The 19254-nt window shown below is 42.1% G+C and overlaps 1 protein-coding gene across 3 annotated transcripts in view; it reads left to right on the top strand.

Annotated features, from left to right (window-relative positions):
- The window catches only part of DENND5A (DENN domain containing 5A), a 115714-nt gene continuing 96460 nt past the window's right edge, over nt 1-19254 (top strand). For all 3 annotated transcript variants that reach the window (XM_077818394.1, XM_077818391.1, XM_077818390.1), the window contains exon 1: nt 1-238. In XM_077818394.1, the coding sequence (XP_077674520.1) occupies nt 139-238 (100 nt within the window). In that variant the 5' untranslated portion in view covers nt 1-138. The remainder of the gene's footprint in view (nt 239-19254) is intronic.

The raw sequence follows: 19254 nt of genomic DNA, 5'->3' as shown, positions 1-19254 counted from the left end.
TGCCGTGCGGCGCTGCCCGCTCCGCTCCGTCATGGAGGCAGCGGCCGCCGCCGCCGCAGCTGGAACAGCTGGAGCAGCCCGGGCGATGGCCGCCTCCCCCCGGGCGCGCTGAGCCCCCCGCACCCCTCGGGCTCCAGCATGAGCGGAGGCGGCTCCTCGGCACCCGGCCGCTTCGCCGACTACTTCGTGATCTGCGGGCTGGACACCGAGACCGGGCTGGAGCCGGACGAGCTCTCGGGTGAGGGGCGCCGGGGGAGGTGCCTTTGTCCCCAGCGGTGCGCAGCCCCTGCGGGAGGGGATGGCTCGCAGTTGGCCCCGTTCCCCCGGGAGAGGCGCTTCGCCGGGGGGGTTGCTTGCCGTGGTTGTGGAGCGTGTTGCGGGCATTTGCGGTTGCCCTGGAGGATGCCCGGCTCCCGGTGGGGATAAAGCGCGGGGCCGGGGTGCGCTGCGAACCGCTCCCGCGGCTTGCTTCGTGCACACGCTGGATCGGGGGCATAGGGCGTCAGTAAAAGGTCCCTGGAAGCTGCTTTGTTGTGGCAGCAACAGGGCGCCCTGGCGCTGTAAGACCCCGAGTTGCGGCTGCTGGCCCTAGTAGGGGCCGCTGGGGGGGCTGAAATGCTCTGTCGCTCTCCCCTGGCGTAGGACGGAGGGTGGAGGAGGGTGCTGGCGGCAGCTCTGAACAGCTGGAGGGGAGGGCCGCACAGAAACGCCTATCGTGGCCCTTCTCCGGATTAACGGCCTTCTGGCCGCGCTCGTGCTTGGGGAGGTGTGTTTTGTTTCAGGCGATGTAAGCAGTTTAGAAACAACCTCTAAAAAGAGCTGGGCAGCGTAGGGGTGTCTTTCCAAGAAGAAACAACAAATAAAGCCAGGAGGAGCTTTCAAACCTAATGGAAATGTTACACGTATCAGTTATCATAACTAGGGTGCTGGTGAGTATAGGAGTGCAGTAATTAGGCATGTTGGGATGGTACAGTATGTCCCAAACACATTCATAATGGTCAGTATCTTACATCTTAAGGTCACTGTACATAGGAGATCACTGTTCTGGTTTGAGGCCAGGGAATTAACAGGTTCAGTTAGGCATTGAAAATATTCTAGATAAGTACATCACTTTTAAAATTCTTCTGTACATGGCTACACTTTTTTGGAGCTTTTTATCTGTGCTTAAAACAAGGTTAATGCCCTTTTTAAAAGTAGGGTGTGTATACTTACATGTGTGGTGTTGTTATATCTCTACTGTGGCTGCTTCTGTCAATTGATGTGAGATTCCTGGAGGCTTTTAAAATAACGTTTTAAAATAAATTATTAAAATTATGTTTAGAGTTAAAAAAATCATATGCTGCCTTTTTAGAGAGAGATTATATTCTGCATGTTTGTATTATCTTGAGTTACAACAAAAGTTAAGAACAATAAAAATGTTAAGAGAACAGTTTTGTTATTTCTAAGATATTAGTTTATTTCCTTTAACTGGATTCAATAGTGTGTCTTAGAAGCTGTGTCATTCTTATCTGACACATGCATTTTTTTTGGCTTCTGGTTAGGAGGTGTGTCTTACAATATCATTACAATCCTCCTATGCTTATATTAAGTTTACAGGGCCAGATTCTGATATGTTTTTCTCTGGTTTAGTAGCACCTTGCTTCACAAGTAGTTCCATTGACTTCAGTTGGACTATTCATGGAGTAAGACCCTTTTCCGTCCAAACACTGTATCAGAATCTGGCATAACATCACTGAAGTCAGTGGAGTTATTCTGTATATACACTAGTATAGCTGAGCTCAGAATCTGGCCCACAATTTGCATTTTCTTGCTTCCTTAAATGTGTTTCATAATGTGCGGTGGGTGTTACTGTCTTAGTAATATTGACTGGAAATTCTTGACTTTTTTTTTACGTTCGCTGTAGAGTGAAATTTGTATAGAGGAGTACTCATTCTATTGACTAAATTTACATAATTTTGGCTGTGACTGAAACTTTTTCATATTAATCACTTTGGGCCAGATTTTTTCACCCTTACTCATGCAGAGTAACAACTTACTGTATAATGAGTCCTTTTCAATTTCAACAGGAATGACTGTAAAGTACGACATCAGTCTGAATGAGTGAGTAAGGATGGCACAATCTGGTACTTTAAAGTACATTATAAAATTTAGTTTTAAGGATATGAATAGTTAAATGTATTTGGGGTAAAAAGTTTGCTGCTTTAATAAAAGCTAGGAGTGAACAAGACTTGTATGCTGAAAATAGTGGATTCTTCCTAGTGTTATTTTTGTCACTCCTATTATTTTTTGCCTTGTCCTGAATTCCACAAATTGCTGCACAATAGTTCTTCCCTCTGTTGCATGTGAATAGCTCCTCCTCCCATAATAAATGTTACTTTGAGAAACTATCTAATATTTAGGAAACTGAAAGATTGTTGTATGATATTACCTTAATTTTATGTCTGAATTTGAAATAATAAAGACTGGAGTATGCTGTTTTGTACGTCCTTTTCTTGCTAAAGGAAATTTGTGGAAATATAGGCCCCGATCCTCCAGACTGTTCCGTGTGGGTGCCAGGTCTACCTGCGTATAGTAACTTGCAGAATTGGGATCATATTTTGCTAGTGTGATATGCACTCTGTTTAAAGAGATTCTGTATTCCTTGAGGGGAAAAAAAAATGAGGATTTTGGAGCAAAGTGAAACAATTGAGAGGAAAAAACATTTGATATAACTTCACTGAATATAAATTTAACTGGAGTTTCAGTACAGTTGGATGAGTTTAGTGTAAGAAACTAGTATTAGTTATGCATGAAAATGTGTTGGCAGATGTTGCTTTTTAAGTCTTAAGCAGACTCTCTGAACAAACTAAGCTAAGATCCTGATCCAAAGCCCATTGAAGTAAATGGAAATGGCTCTTAAATGTTTTTTGCTTCCTGGAAGATTCATTTATTTGAATGAAAGGAGCATTGTGTAGCTTTTCCTCTTCCTTCTGTATTTAAAAAATCCATTCTGTATTCTTGAACTGTTGAAGCAATTTGCTTAATAAGTGGCCATTGTTGGAACTGAGGCATTGGCACTATTGCTGTGTGCGGTGGAGGGGGAAGCAGAATTCTTAAAATAAAGCAAAGCTAAACACAAACGATCCCTTGATTGGAGCACACTGAGATTCCCTTCAGGGCTTTTCTGCATCAGGTCTGCTTTGAGCAAAGCCCCCAAATGATGTCATAGTAACTTTAAACTTGCTTCAGGAAATTGACAATGGCTGCCAGAACCCCTAGGGATGCTGTAAGCATATTTTGTTATAGCCAAGCTAATGAAATCTGATACTTCAGGTGTTTCACAATAATATTGATCATATAGCATTTTGTTGGAGTTTTGTAAATAAACTATAAACTCACAAACAGTTCGATTTTCTTTCTGATTATTTTTGCTTAAAAGGTGGCTTCTGTTTCCACTTTCCTCTATCTACATAAAAAGTTTACTAAATGTCATAACGTTTTACAAAACTTCATGATTGGCATTTACGCTCAGAGTGGTTTAAGGATAATATATTCTCTACCTCCAAGTTACTTTTTTTGATCCAGAAATTTATACAGCATGGTTATTTGGACTTCAGTGAAGTAATGAAAACTGTTCTTACTGGATGTCTTGGTGACAAGCAGCTAGAAAGTTTTTATTTGCTAGTAGTTGATCGAGTCATACTGTCATATCTTAAAAACTCTCCCTGGGGTGGTTGGAGTGGGGAACAAGTGAGGGAGTGAGATGTGTTTCCATGGGTTCTGTAGAATCCCCAGAAGACTGTGGTAGAATTTTTGTAGTTTAGCAAGTCTGTATTACAAACATTTTTACTTAATAGATGAAATAATGAAGTGCATCTATTACTAAGGGCTAGTTTACACTGGCAGCGCTTTTATGTTGCTTGTGAAGGCACCTCCACGAGGGGTGTGGCTCCCAGCACTGGTGCACTGTCTACATTGGCTCTTCACAGCGCTGAAACTTGCTGCGCTCAGGGGTGTATTTTTTCACACCCCTGAGCGAGAAAGTTGCAGCGCTGTAACGTGCCAATGTAGACAAGCCCTAAGACAAATCTATATTTATAGTGTAACTTACTGTTGCAGCAGTATGGATAGGATTTCTGAATTTAGGTCTCATGTCTGCATCTTGTAAATGTAATGAGAAGTGTGTAGTGCCTCTTATTTTTCAATCAGAGCTATAAATGGGTTTTTCAAAAATAGTCTGAAAACTGGGGCAAAAAACAAACTAGTTTCATCATAAAATTATTAAGTTTGTGGCAATAGTGTATTTTATATTCTTTTACACTAAAGACGTGTATTTTTGTTCTAATTCTTAACTCAGTTTTATTAACAAAATCCTATGGACAGCATTTGTTTACTATATAGTTAAAAACAAAGAATGAATCAGTTTATTGTGTTGCTTAGGTGCAAGATGAGTTGGGGAAATAAGAAACTCACCACTATATAATGTGAAATTGCGGTTTCACAAATCTGATCATCAGTTTATAATCCAATATAGTCTATCACTTACAGAATTTGAGTGTACTTGGAAATAACTTCCATCTCATAATGACAAATAGGTAATGAATGTTTTTCCAAAATTACAGTGTACAATGGAGAAATGCTTAATGGAATGCAAATGTCTAAAATTAACTTGTGCTGTGAAGTAAAGATCCTGATGATTTTACAATAAACCAATAAAAAACAATAGTTGCTCTTTACTATGGTTTGGTTAAACATTTAACTGATGGCATATCTTAGGGATTGATCATGATAGTATTTAAATATTGCTCTGACCACATCACCTTCCTCTTTTAATCTTCACCTGGGCTCCCCATTTTCCACTGTGTCAAATTCAAGCTTCTTGTCCTCACCTTCGATGACTTTTAGCAACTCTGCCCCTCTCTACTTTATTTCCCCTTGTGTTATAGGATCTGATCTGCAAATCACTGAAGTCGATGGAAAGACTCCCACTGACTCTGGATGAAGGTCCATATTGTGTTATCCCTTTGCTCTGTCAAACAAGCCAGGCTTGAATGCCTGCTGTCAGCTTTCTCTGTTAACACCTCTGTACTTTCTTCCATGTTGCCGTGTTATATGTCGAACACCATCCCTGAATGGATGTGTAAGACCTCCTTCCAGAGCCTCCTCAAGACGCACTTATGCTTTGACCCCTGCAAGAAATCATCTAACTAAGGATGGCTAGGTTTTGCAGCAGTCGGGGATAGCTGACTGTTGATTTTGGTTTAGGAAAAAACAACCTCAACTTTCAGATGTATTGGAACCATCAAGTTGAGCAATAAATAACTTGTGTAGTTTGACCTTATTTTTGTAACTCTTTTCTTCTCCCTTCTCCACACTTTTTTGTATCTTGTTTGTAATTGGAGTGTAATTGTGTAGGAGAAGGACTGTGCCCACTCAGGTGTTCATATAACACCTAGCACAATGAGGCCTTGATACTGATTCGGGCTCCTGGCCCCCTACCATACATAATAAATACTTTTATAGTATTGATGCATGAAATCAGAAAGGAAAATAACTAGAATTGGAACAAGTGAAATGACTTACAAATTATGCAAGCTCAATTGCTGTCCTCCCCTGTGTGACACTGTATGTGTTAGCAAGGTAATGGGAAAATAGTGGTCTAAATTAATCCTAATAAAACTCCATTGACTTCAGTGGAGCTACACCTAAATGAGTTTGGCCTATTGTTTCTAGAACCAGAAGTGTTTCTCTTGAGCAATAATGTAGCAATATTGTTTCCCCTCTGTCTCTTTACATTTGGAGGCTCTATTCCTGGCTCCTTCAGTCTTCCAATACACCTGTATTTTTTTTTGTTTCTTAGCATTAAGTTTAGAATAGAAGATGATCTTCACATAGTCCCTGGTTTTAGGGTTTTTCCCCACACAGAACTTCCCTTTTCCTTTTAAGAGGTTTTTAAGTATTATTCAGATAAACTGAAGTACTTGAAGGACTTGTCAGATAAGTCAAGTGATACATTGCTCATTGTATTAGAGCATCAGAAATATAGTTTTCCTTCTTTTTGGTGGCTAATAGAATAATACTGTTGCCAGCAATTGTTTGAATGATGTTGGGCATGACTTTTACACACTAGGAAACTGTTGTAGCCTTTATCTTATTAAAAGGGTATGAGTAAGGTATTTTTTTCTTTTTAATTCTTTAACTAGAAAGTTTGAGGAGGAAAACATTGTAATGCTTAACTTTGATTAATGCTTTCCCTCTTAACTACTGATATTTTCCTTTTGTTTTGTATTTTCTTCCTCTGTGGATGAAGGATGAGCTTGTGATTAAGATACAGGATTGGGAGTCAGACCTGTGGCCTCTTCCTGTAATAGACTTCTGCAGCACACTGTTTACATTTACTCATTGAATAAATAAATGTTCCTTTATCTGTAAGGTGGGGCTAATATGTATCCCTTTTGGCAAAGATGAATGTGTTAGTGGGAGGTGCTGGCTTGACTTCCCCAGAGATTGAAGTAGTGTTGCCTTTTTTTGGGAATAACAGCAGTGCTGGCTTCCCACACTGCCCTGACAGTGTGCCTCTATTCTGACACGAGGATTAATTCTAAAGACGAAAGGGTATTTTGATCTCCTTGGCTTTGCTAACAAAGGTGCTGATTCTGTTATGGGGGCTTGTCTAGTAGGACTTGAACTGAGGCCACTCACTCTGAACAGGCATCAGATGATAACTTTAGGCTGCATTTGAACTGGCCTCTGTGGAAAGCTCTAGGTCTCATTAGCAGTTCCTCTTCCTCCCTCCAATCTTCCTTTCCCCAAGAAGCCTGAGTTGCTTTCTGTGTTTTAGAGTGCCAAAGAGATCTTTTGTGTCATTGGGAACGGAGGCAGACGTGCTGTGGTAGCTGATATACAGAATAAAGAATGGGAGGTCTGATGTAAGGAAAAGCAGCTGTACTCCATTAATAGCATTTGGAGCTACAATTTATTAAGCTGTTTCTATAATACCAAACTTTTGATTGTCATGTCTGTGGTGTAGGTTAAATTACAAGTTGTGTCTTCCAAAATCTCCATTATAGAAAATGAATGACTTCTTTTCCCCCAGTACATTTTTAAAAATCCCTGTCTTAGGTGTTCAACTTCTTTGTAAAGGAAGGAGCATGCTCCATAACAAGGTGCTGGGAGTCAGGGTTTCTAGGTTCTCTTCCAAGTGCTGCAGTGGACTCATGATTTATTTATTTTTAAATTAATATTTTAAAAGTCTAGTTTCTGGAGCCTACTTTAAATAACATGTCATATCATACTCCCCTTCTCTCTACCCTTGCTCCCCTTCCTCCCCCACCAATGTATGAAACATTGTGTAAGTGTGTTTCTGCTCCCTTGTTGATCTTTTTAAGGACCGGCCTTCCTAAAAGCGAGCAATTACAATGCTGTTGTATGCACAAACTAAAACTAAGAGCAAAGGTTATTCTCTTCTAAACTTTCAAACTGTAGCAAACTTGAGGGGAGTTTCTTGTAATGACTGTAGGTACCAAATGTTTGGACAACTATGGCTTTTCAAGTTGGTATTGTCCCTCTTCACTGCTCTTAGGGACTTTTCATATTAGTGCCTTTTAGTTCTCTCTCGCCCACAGGGTTCATGTGGCAGCAATAATGCATATGAAGTGACATTGTCGGAATCAGTTATTTTTTACTGTATACAAAAAGTATTCCTCTGATATTTGTCATAAGAGCTTCCTGGATTTGTGGCTTGCAGTCAAGTTTACAGCTATCTAAAGCAGTGGTCTCCAAACTGGGGTGCGGGAGATGATCCCAGGGGGTGCACGGCAGTAGTAGCACCGCCGGATGGCACTCCGCCGTTTTTCTCTTTGGCGGCAGCTCTGCACGTCTGCAGCAGGTCTTCTGGTCCTCTTCCGTCGGCGGCGTGCCTGTGGCAGATCACCCTGGGGGTGCGTGAGCCAAAAAGTTTGGAGACCACTGATCTAGAGTATGAAATGTTACTAAATACAGAAAAACTGTCTTAACATTGACACAAACGGTCTCAGGTGGGGAATTTGCTTGGAAAGCTGTCACATCAGGCTTATTTCCTCCTCTTTCCAGGGAAGAGCTTTCCCCAGATGGCTATTTCTCGGGTGACTGTCGTTTTATCGGGGTGTATGGCAGGATGGCCTCCACAGCACCCTCTTGTCAACCGCTGTGGCACTATTTACCTAGCCTCGTTTTCTCTCCTGGAGAAACTCTTGCAGCCAGTCGTGTCTCTTGGCACCATCCTGTGAGGTGCTGGTAACAAACAAACAATCGTCACAAGTAGAATATAAACAAAAAGGGGTCTGAAAGTGCTAGAGTGACTTAAGAGCTAGGTCTCCTGGGAAGTCTGTGGGTCTTAGGTTCATAAGTGCCTCAGTAACTTTAGAAAATAGGACATAGGCTCCTAAGTCACTTTTAAGTGTTTTAGAAAATTTGATCCTTTTGTGTTCACATCTGTCTGTAAGGAGAGCGGTGGTGGGAAGTTAAGAGCTACAGAAAAGCAAATTACTGTCAGTGTTGGCTACCATATGGATTTCTGCCTAGCACTGCAGTGGAGTGTGCCACGTAGGCCTAGTGTGCACTGGTTAAATTTCTCCCAGAACTTGAAATGGTTTTAAAACCAGTTCAGCTCAACCATTTTAAACCCATTTGGAACGATAGTATAAACCAGCTGCAGATGGCCTGAACTGATTTCAAAGGCAGCGTCAGCAGAGTTTGAACCAGTCCAGCTGAAATGGTTCAGTTTGCCTGGGCCTTGGGTGGCATTATGGCTGCAACAGGTTTTAAAATTGGATAGGATTCTTGATGCAGCTCCCTCAGGGGCATGTCTACATTACAAAATTAAGTCAACCTAAGTTATGTCTGCATACAGATGCCACAGTAATTATATCGCTTGAGTGTGTCTACACTTTGCTCCTTGTGTTGGCATTGCACATCCTCACTAGGAACCCTCACATCAATTGAACTGTCAGTGTGGGACATTGTAGGATAACTTTTGACAGTCAGCAACAGTTGATGTAAGCAATACAGTGTCCTCACTGACACTACATTGACGCTGACTCTATGCCTCTTGTGGAGGTAGAGTTATTAAGTTGGTGTTACAGGTGAGTTACATCAGTGGAGCAAAATTTTAGTGTAAACACATAGGTTAACACAAGACCTCTTAGGTCAACCTAACTCTGTACTGTAGACCAGGCCTGAGTATTGATCATGCTGTAGAGTGGTGGAGTCTTTTGGGAGGGTTAGAATAAAGAACCAATCTGTGCAGCGTTCACATGGATGGTTTCCCCTGGCTCCTTGCTGTAGAGCTGCTGTTGTCCTAACCTCCATGTGTTGTGAGTTATTTTTGCTGGGATTTTCTGACTCCCTTCCAAACTGCATAGGAAAGGGGAACACCTGAGCCATAGTACTTACAACTTCCCCTCCATTTTCAGCTGGAGATGGTATTCTTCACTTTCTTTCCTAGAAACTCAGTGCTGTTGCTGTCTTAGGATGGCTGCCATATTGCAACTCTGTAGGTGGATGGCTGCTTTACACACTGGGCCTAATCCTGGCGAAGGTGGAAAAGTAAGGACATCAGCCCTTGGATAAGGGGTGAGTCAGACACTGAATGAGTGATCTTGCTTTCTTGTGAGAGTGTAAGCAGGGCCACCAAAGGGAACTGTTTTTCCCTAATTCAGTTTATGAACCAGCCCCAAACTGAGTGGCTATAGTGTGCCTGCCTCTTGGTTATTGCAGAGGCACAGTGACCCCTGCACTGTTTTGCACCATGGAACTGTCCCTGGCGTCTACCATTGTGCCTGATATTATGGTATACCTTGTTCTCTGATACAGCTGAAGGAGGGGTTTAGCTCATAGTCTGTTAGTTCTTTAGGAGGGTAACTGTCATGGCTCTTACCTAGAGGATGCTAGGTTCTTATGGGAAGTGTATTCATACTTTTCTTGTGGTGATGGGGGAGGAGGAGAAAGAGCAGTGAAGTTTAATTATTAATATTTCTGTGGGTAGTTCTGAGTATTTCATCCCTAAAAGCATTTTCCAAATGCTAATCCTTACAAACATCTCTTTGAGGGGGGAGAGACACGTTAACTTCATTGCACAAGCAAGATAACCAAGCTTGAGATTAAGTGGTTTGTCCAAGGCCACAGGGGAATGTCTGTATCAGAGTTAGTAGTGTATTAGAATTTGGCAGTTCCTGGCTCCCAGTCCTATGCTTGGACCAAACCACTTTGAGAAATACAGGACTAGAATGTCCAACTTGCAACTAAGCTCTTACAGGGTCTTCTAAAAATAAACACAGTTTTAAATGCGTGTTTAAAAGAAAAAAAAGTCAGGTAATTCAGTGAGTTTCCTGAAAAAATTATTTTGGGGCCTTACATAACCTCATGACTGACTAAGGCAAAAGTACTCTTATCTTGGTCAAGAGCACTTCCACTTCCCTTTTTAAATACTGAAGTGAAATTGACCTGCTTTGGCTATCTGTGGTGCATTGCAGGTGTGCTAGAGGGACTCAATTGCTGAGATAATCTTATCTGTAACTTTTCTATGTGTTGGGGGCTGGAGATGGGATATTGAAACTGCGGCTCTTGATTGTAGAATTTGTTTCTAACACTGCTCCAACTAAACTGGAGTTTGTTGACCTACATGAAATGCTCCAAGGATTTTCTATTCAGGCTTTTCCTAGGTAAGTAGAGTCCTTTGTGTCTGGGATGGGTAGTTGGAGGATGTCACAGTTTCAGTGTTTACTGCAGCTGTATTCCTCCTCCCTGGTCCCTTAAGGGCACCAGCTTAAGGCTTCCATCTCCCAGAAATCACCTCTCTTGGGTGGAGACATGGGTTCTGTTCTTTCTGGGGTTTTAAAGCTGCACAGCTGCCTGCTTTACATTGATATATCTCCAGTAAGTCTAACCGTCAGCACCTCTGCATTGCTTTCCTTTTGAGGACTATGAACAGCGTATTGCTAGCAGTTACAAGTTACCATGCAGCTTTTTTTAAGCAAAGAGGTAAAAGCATTACAGAGAGAACCTGTTTAGCTCCCCCCCCCCCCCCCCAAAAAAAAACCAATAAGAGTTCCTATATGCCAGCTAAAGAGTTTACCAGCAGTCCTGTGGGGCCCCAGTATGTCAAAACCTTTCTAATCCTTGCCCAAGGGTTGGCACCCCCCTTATACAGAAGGGCCTGTCTGTTTGCTGGATCAGAAAGAAGGCCCTGAATCAGTTTAAACCCAGCCGTTTTATAACAAAGGCCCTTTCTTTGTCTGTTAGTCTTTGGAAAACCCAGTTTGAACCAGTATATTAAAGCCTCTGCAGGGGGCGTACCTCTCCGGAGGAGTGGCAATAAACCTCCCTGCTGGAATTTCATAAAATTCCCGGCCTGCAATGATACACAAGCTTCATACAATATGGTCCCCGAAGATATTACATGCTGTTGCAATAGCTGTCGTTTGCGGGGCGATGACTCACCAGGGCGGGGCCTCCTGTCTGTCATTCTGGGAATTAGCTCTTCCAGCCAGGAACACCCTCTGCAGGCCGGTGTCCCTCCCAGACCCCGGTGCCCTTTTAGATTAGGGTTCTGCCCCTGGCAGTACCCCCTCAGTCTGAGTCTCCCATCCCAGGGGAACCCCCAACCCCCTATCCCTCCCTTGCCTCAGTGGCTACTGTCAGTCATCATCTAGCCCCTGCTCCCTAGGGCAGACTGCAGTCTATGAACCACTCATCATGGGCTGCCACTGCCTATCTCTGGGTTGCCCCTCTGCAGCCCCAGTATCTTTTATAGGCCTTTAACTAGGCCTGCAGTTTTGCTAGGCTGGAGCTCCACAGCTCCCTCTGCCCTTCCCCAGCACTGCTCTAAGCTAGGTACCCTTCTCAGGTCCCTGGCAGCCAGGTCCTTCTCTCCCAAGGAGAGAGAGAGACTGAATCCTTCTTGCCCACTGCCCTCTTATAAGGGTCAGCTGAGCCCTGATTGCACTGGCTACAGCTGTGGCTGCTTTCCCAATTAGCCCAGCTTTCCTTGCTGCAGCTCTCTCTGGGGGTGCTTTATTCCCTTCCAGCAGGAGCAGGGTTACCACCACACTATACTGTCACAGGGGGCACGGGGAAAGTTTTGTACATGCTTAAAAGAATTGTGACACTTACTGTAGATGTGTATAGAAATCATCATTACCTCCAGGAAATGGAAATCAGGTGGTTTCTGTTCTGAAGATATTAACTCTGTTTAACATTGACTGACTTTGGGTTAGTTTGTAGAACTGAGCTAAAAGGAAGGTCTCTAATAGCAGTGCTGATATATTCTTGCCCATAGCTAGGGCTCTACCAAATTCACAGCCATGAAAAATGTGTCACGGACCGTGAAATCTAGTTTTCCCCCCATGAAATCTGGTCTTTTGTATGTTTTTACCCTATTCTATACCAATTTCATGGGGGAGACCAGAGTTTCTCAAATTGAGGGTCGTGACCCAAAAGGGAATTGCAGGGGGCTCACAAGATTATTTTAGGGGGGATTGTGGTATTGCCACCCTTACGTCTGTGCTGTCTTCAGAGCTGGGCAGCCAGAGAGCGGCGGCTGTTGGCCGGGCGCCCAGCTCTGAAGGCAGTGCCTCTGCCAGCAGCAGTGCAGAAGTAGGGTGGCGATCCCGTACCATGCCACCCTTACTTCTGCGCTGCTGCCTGCAGAGCTGGGTGGCCGGAAAGTGGCGGCTGTTGGCTGGGCGCCCAGCTCTGCAGGCAACAGCATAGAAGTAAAGGTGGCAATACCATGCCAGGCCATCCTTACTTCTGTGCTGCTGCTGGCGGTGGTTCTTCCTTCAGAGCTGGGCTCCCGGTCGTCAGTCACCACTCTCCAGCTGCCCAGCTCTGAAAGCAGCACTGCCGTCTGCAGCGGCACAGAAGTAAGGGTAGCAGTATTGCAGACCCCCCTACAATAACCTTGCAACCCCCCACTACTCCTTTTTGGGTCAGGACCCCTACAATTACAGCACTGTGAAATTTCAGATTTAAATAGCTGAAATCATGAAATTTGCTATTTTTAAAATCCTAGCACCATGAAATTGACCAAAATGGATCGTGAATTTGGTAGGGCCCTACCCATAGTGGAGGAAAAAGGATGCCACTATAATCAGAATGTAGAAATGGTAACAGAAGCTGCATACAGTTCTCAGGATTCTTTTGATTTAAAACCCTTTGCCTTGGTAAAGACAGGTTCCAGTGTCTCCATCTAAAGAACTCAAACTTTTAAATCCCTCCCTAAAAATAAACATTTCTACAAAACGTAGATTTTAAGTTTTTAAATTTTTTTTTATAAAAGTGCCCATTCACTGCTGTGGGTGCTGTGCAAGCAATGAAAAACTGTTTCAGAACAACCCACCATCCTCAAAAACATAGTTCTTCATATAGTCGCTCCAGAACCTAGTCAACTTCTTCTTGTTTGCTGACTGGCTGCCTCTCTGTTTCCTTGAAACTATACAGGAAAATGTAACAAAACCCCCTTTTCTGATCTTGTGCTATAAGTAAGCAGATGTGTGTTCTAGTCTAGTCTTTTCTATGTAGATTCTTATACTGTGGTCTTCACTATAGTGTCAGCCTTCCAGTAACATATTAAGCAATGTGAATAACATCTAACATGTTTGTTCTCTCATCCTTTCCCCAGGGGGAGAAGTATGTGCAGGGGTGTGTTTTTTATTTAGGAGGGTTTTTTTATACTGTACACATGTTACTATATGTTTGTTAGAGAAGACAAGGTCAAAGCAATGTCCCTAGCACTTAAAGTGGAAGTTGGTGAGGTTTGTGATGGTCCTTAGTTCTTAGAGGATTTCATTCCACAGTCGTGGGCCGGCTCCTGAGAAAGGTCTGTCTCCCGCACAAATTCACAACTGTATCCTTATAGTAGAGACTTCCGTTGTGTCAGAGGAGTCATGTTGTCAGCCACAGTGATCATCTCTCATCAGGCCAGATTCTGATACCTTTACTTATTCTGCAAGTAATCCTATTGACTTCATTAGGACTATTTGCAGAATGAGTTACCCTGAATCTCAGTTCATAGCATCAGAACAGCATATATTTGTGCCAATTTTTTTTGAAAAAGTCACTTCCTCGAAAAGAAAACTCTCTAGCGATTAAGTAAACAGGTGAAAAAGTATACAAAATCAGTTAAAATGGCAATGATTAATACTTAAAGCTTCAACTTTTCTATTACTCTTAATGTCTGAATTTATGTAACCTCCCTCCAACCACTGAGCCAAAGAGGAAAGGAGCTAGCAGATGTGAATTGTGTGCACTACAGCAAGCATGCTCAATATACTAGAGTCAAGATTCCCTGGTAGTTGGAGGCAGGAGGAGCTGTCAGTCAGTTGGTTGAGCTCTCCCAGAGCCCCGTCATCTTAGAGATCCTTGCAAAGACAGAGGACTAGTTTGGATATATGGGAAAGTATATTTCTGGTTTTGTTTTTATGATCTACTATGAAAGTACTGAAACTTATGACAATGCACTGATTAGCTGTTGAGTTTGAAGTGATTTCTTTGGATCACACTATAGCGGAAAACCTTAACTATGACCTCAGAAATATAGACCAACGTTTAGTCAGTTTCCTAGTATGCAGGTATCCATATTCCAAATTAGCACTCTTGTTGGCTGCACACATAAGGACTATGTTTTAACTTTGGGCTGCTTGGTCAGGGTTAAGTGACAGTGGGGCAGGATTACTATTACAGTCATTAGGATGCAAAAAATTCCAGGTATTAAGTTACAAATATGAGATTCATACAGTAGATGAGACCTTAATAGTCAGTAATAAAACCAAGGCTGTTATAATAAAATGAGTACCTGTGGTCCTTAATAAAATATTCAAATATAAATAATATGTTGCTGTTCTTCTGAAGACTGGGGCTGGAGTTTTTCAAAGAGGCCTAAATCCCAGTCTCGGTACTTAACTAATTGATCTGATTTTATTGTTACCAGTTCAAAGTTTATTAGACTTAATGATTTCCCAAAAGGAGGAATAACTACAAGCATAGAATGTGAGTGTTCTAGGGTAAAAATTGAAAGAATTAGTTTTTTTAGCATGTCCAGGGTGAATGAGAGAGGAGGAGGAAAAAAGTGTTGAATGAAAGATAGATGTGGTTCTGTCTGAGGAGAAAGGGTTGAAGGAAGGAAGGAAACGAGTCATAATTTGGACCCAAAGTTGTCCGTCACTGTAATGGCTCTTCATTTACAGATCTGGCAGCTGCAACTTTGGTTGAATCTTGGTTTTGTTCCATGAATCCTTGTTTAACAGTTGCATTTCTTACTCCAGCTACTGCCAAGCCTTGGATGCTGTTTCCTGTTTTTATAGCTTTCACAATAACATTGCTAAAGAAATAAGCAAAGGATCTTGCTAGTCTTTCAGAAGCAGGTGTGAGCTTGGCTGTGTATCAGTAAGGGCTTCTTCTAACTATAATGCTAGACTGTGTTAAAACACAACCCTGAGGAGTCATTTTAACTAACATGTTAAACTTGACTTTGCAGCCAGTGTAGGCAGGGACCAGTTATGTTTAACATTGTGCCAGCTGGTCATGGTAAACCTGTGCTACCATTAATATGACTCCAAGGTAATGTTTTAGCACAACTTAATTTACTAAAGAAGATAGACCTTAAATGACTTAAACCTTGCTACTGATAGTTTTTTATGTCCACCCTTTTCCCCCCCCGCCCCACAAAAAAAAAAGAGTAACTTGCTGAGTGAATCAAACATATTAGTGACCTGATCATCAGGTTTGAAATGATCATAAAGCCTGGAACCACAGGTTCAAATCCCGTCAGGATCTTCTCTGACTGTTATTCTTCTGAGGGCTGGGCAATACAGATGAACATGGTTTTGTTGTGTGGGACTTTCTGATAAGACCTCTAACAGAGGTACTGTCTGCTTGGGTCTGAGAGAATATGTGTCCTGTTCTGGCCAGAATATCCCTTCTCCTTGTGTAGTGGGCTGTGCCCTTGGGCCCCACCAATTATTGGAAACCTTTTAAAACACACCAAAGGGTGTTTGACAATATCCATACTATACATATATGCTAATTCATAATTCTGGACAAGAACCTCTGAGCTTCTATCTTCAGAGACTTTATCATACAAGGAAGTTAAAATAGTAGAAAGGGTTTGGTGAATATAAAATTATTAGACCTATATTTAGAAATTATTTTCTAATGTAGGGACCTGATCCTATAAAGATTTATGTACATACTTAATCCTACATGAGTAAATCTTATTGAAGTCAGTGGGAGTACTTTGTGCTTAACATTGCACTTTTATGTAGCCCTGTTGACTTGATTGCATAAAATTAAGTCTGTGCATAAGTGTTTTGCAGACTTGGGGCTTAAGTTCCTGCGACATGCCAGGGCACAGTCAAGACCAGTGCGGGCGGTGTCACGCCCACCCAGCAACTTCAGATACCTTACAATGCCTTGCTGAAGTAGCTCCCACCTGGGCTGATCACAAACAGCCTTCCAGCATGCAGGCCACACCCTGAGTGTCTGTGTGTAACTGCAGCGTGCCAGCTACATCCTGGCTCTCAACAGCCTGGGTTATGCTGCAGGGTTACCCCAACACACCCCGAGTGCTGGATCTGTATGTGCTATGCTGCCCAGCTCTCTCCTGAGCAGGACAAATGTATTAAGTCTGTTAAGGGAATAATATGCCAGTTTATTACTTAAATGAAGTTATCCAGACAATTAAACACATTGGATTAGATAAAACAATAAAACAAGTTTATTAACTACAAAGAGATTTTAAGTGAATACAAGTAATGAGGCATAAAAATCAGAAACAGGTACAAGAAAAATAAAGATAAAACACTTACTAGTGTCTAACCTAACTATATCAGATTCAAGCAAAATTTCTTACCACATGCTTTTGGTAAGGTTATTGACCAAACTCTTCATGTCAGGGCCCTACCCAAAGTCCAATGGTTGTTTTCCTTTTTCTTAGGTGCAATGCCAGAGATACAGAGGAGTGAGAGGGGGTGTCTTGGGGTGTTTGCCCCTTCTTTTTATAGTTTCAATCCCCCTCTTGAAAAACATTTCCAACTGGGAACTAGAAGACAGAGTCTGTGTGGAAGGATATTCCCTGAGATTTTTTCCCACGTATTTGAGCTTCCTTTGTTTTTCCTTCCTGGTTGATTACTCTGTTTAAATGTTTAAATGCAAATTAAGAGAAACATACATTCCTTTGTTCAAGACAGGCCTGTTTGATCAGTTTGGTGCTGCGTGAGTTTTGAACATGTACTCTTGACATCATACGGGGGAATCTTAAAACTTCACATTACAGTGTTGCCACACACATTTTATCTGGACAATACAGACCAACAAATTATGAATTTTCAGATGATACCTCACATGGCATACCTTGTACAAAGATTTACAGTAGTGTGTAGGGTGTGAATACAGAGATGTATTCAGTCACAGTTCTTACCTATGCAGAAGTAATGAGTTGAACCTATACATGCTGATCAACAAAACTGAGCTAGAAGGAAGGTTAGCTGGGTCTGTGTTTAAAGAGGGTAACTAGGTGTGCTTTATGCCCTCTGTTGAATTTAGCTTGGATTTACTTGTATCTGAGTGGCTTCTAGTTAGTTTAATGCTCCTTGAAAAATCTTTTCTTATAGACATTCCGATAGATTCAAACAGGCCTGATGCTTGGTTAGCAAAAGCTTGAAAACGAGATACAGGATTTTAAGTATATCTGAAACCTAACATTGGTTGTTCTTTTCGGGGGATTAGAAGAAAACTTTCTGGGGGCTGTCTTTGAAAACACCTGAAAGCGAGTTTTAAATTCACTTAACCAGTTAGCAAAGACAGGACCTATCTTAAACCTGGACTAAACTAGGAAATTAGGTCAGTATAACTACATCACTCCGGGATGTGAAAATCCCCACCCTGTATGACACAGTTAAATCAACCTTACCTCTTGTGTAGACAGCACTATGTAGATGGGAGAATTCTCCCATTGACTTAGCCATCGCCTCTCGGGGAGGTGGAGTACCTACCTTGACAGGAGAAGCCCTTCTGTTGGCATAGGTATTGTCTTCACTGCAGTGTTTTAGGTGTAAACAAGACTTTAGGGTTTTATACTGCTGCCTATCACCATAGCATCTGAGTACCTTTGAGTAAAATCAGTAGCAATTCTGAAGTCCATAGTGGACTTCATGGAGCCTCTGGCAGTCTCCTTTTTGTAGTAAAAAATCAGTTTGGGGATAGGACTTTGTATGTGTTAGATTTTATTAAGTTCCTTTAATATGTTGGCGGGGGGGGGGGGGAGCGGGATTGGTTGGGTTTTTTTTTTTTTGAGTAGAAGTGGGGAGGTGTCATGGGGGGGCATTCTTATGGTTGGGACAGGCTTCTTTGAAGAGGAACATACTACTAGAAAATCTCACATGTTTACAAATTGCATTTGATCCCAAAATTCTTCAAACATATGCAGCACCTCTGAAATCTAACTGCTTCTGGAAGAAAACCAAATAGTACAGCTTACAATTGATTTTTTTTTTAAAGACAAAAATGGACCATTAGATCATCTAGTCTGACCAGCTGTATAATACAGGCCATAGAATTTCATCCAGTTACTTCTGTATTGAGCCCAATAACTTGTTTGAGTAAAGCATATCTTCCAGAAAAGGTATCCCGTTTTGGTTTGAAGACCTTAAGAGACAGAAAATGCACCACTTCCCTTAGCAGTTTGTTCCAATGGTTAATCAACCTTAGTGTTAAACATCTGTGCCTTATTTCCAACTGAACTTGTCTGACTTTAACTTCCAGCCACTGGTTCTTGTTATACCTTTCTCTGCTGGATTAAAGAGCCCTTTAGTACCTGGTATTTTCTCACCATGAAGATTACTTGTATACTGTAGACACTTCTTGGTCTTTTTAATAAACTGGGACTGGATATCTGGAGGGGCCACACTGAAAATGCCACGCTCAGGGCAGACTGCAAGAAATAGGGCAGACAATCCCCCAAAATGGTGGTTTATTCTATAATTAGATTCACCAAGCCAGTAATAAAAGTGCTTCTGCAGTACCACACTGGTTAACCAGAAGCCAAACAGTCCCCTTTTGGCATTCCAGTCCCTGGCTCCCATCTAGGCAAAGAGATCTAACGTAGTGATAGGTTACCGAAAACCCTGTTCACCAGACTTAAAGTTCTGCCAATTCCAAAGCATCAGACGCTTACGTTCAGGTCAATATATTTTTCAGATCTTACCCAAATATTACACTGTCATGCAATCCTTAGGAAAC

This window comes from Eretmochelys imbricata, chromosome 6, assembly GCF_965152235.1.
Source record: "Eretmochelys imbricata isolate rEreImb1 chromosome 6, rEreImb1.hap1, whole genome shotgun sequence".
Classification (NCBI taxonomy): Eukaryota; Metazoa; Chordata; order Testudines; family Cheloniidae; genus Eretmochelys; species Eretmochelys imbricata.
The sequence above is the reverse complement of the archived record's forward strand: the minus strand, read 5'-3'. Positions and strand labels throughout refer to the sequence as shown.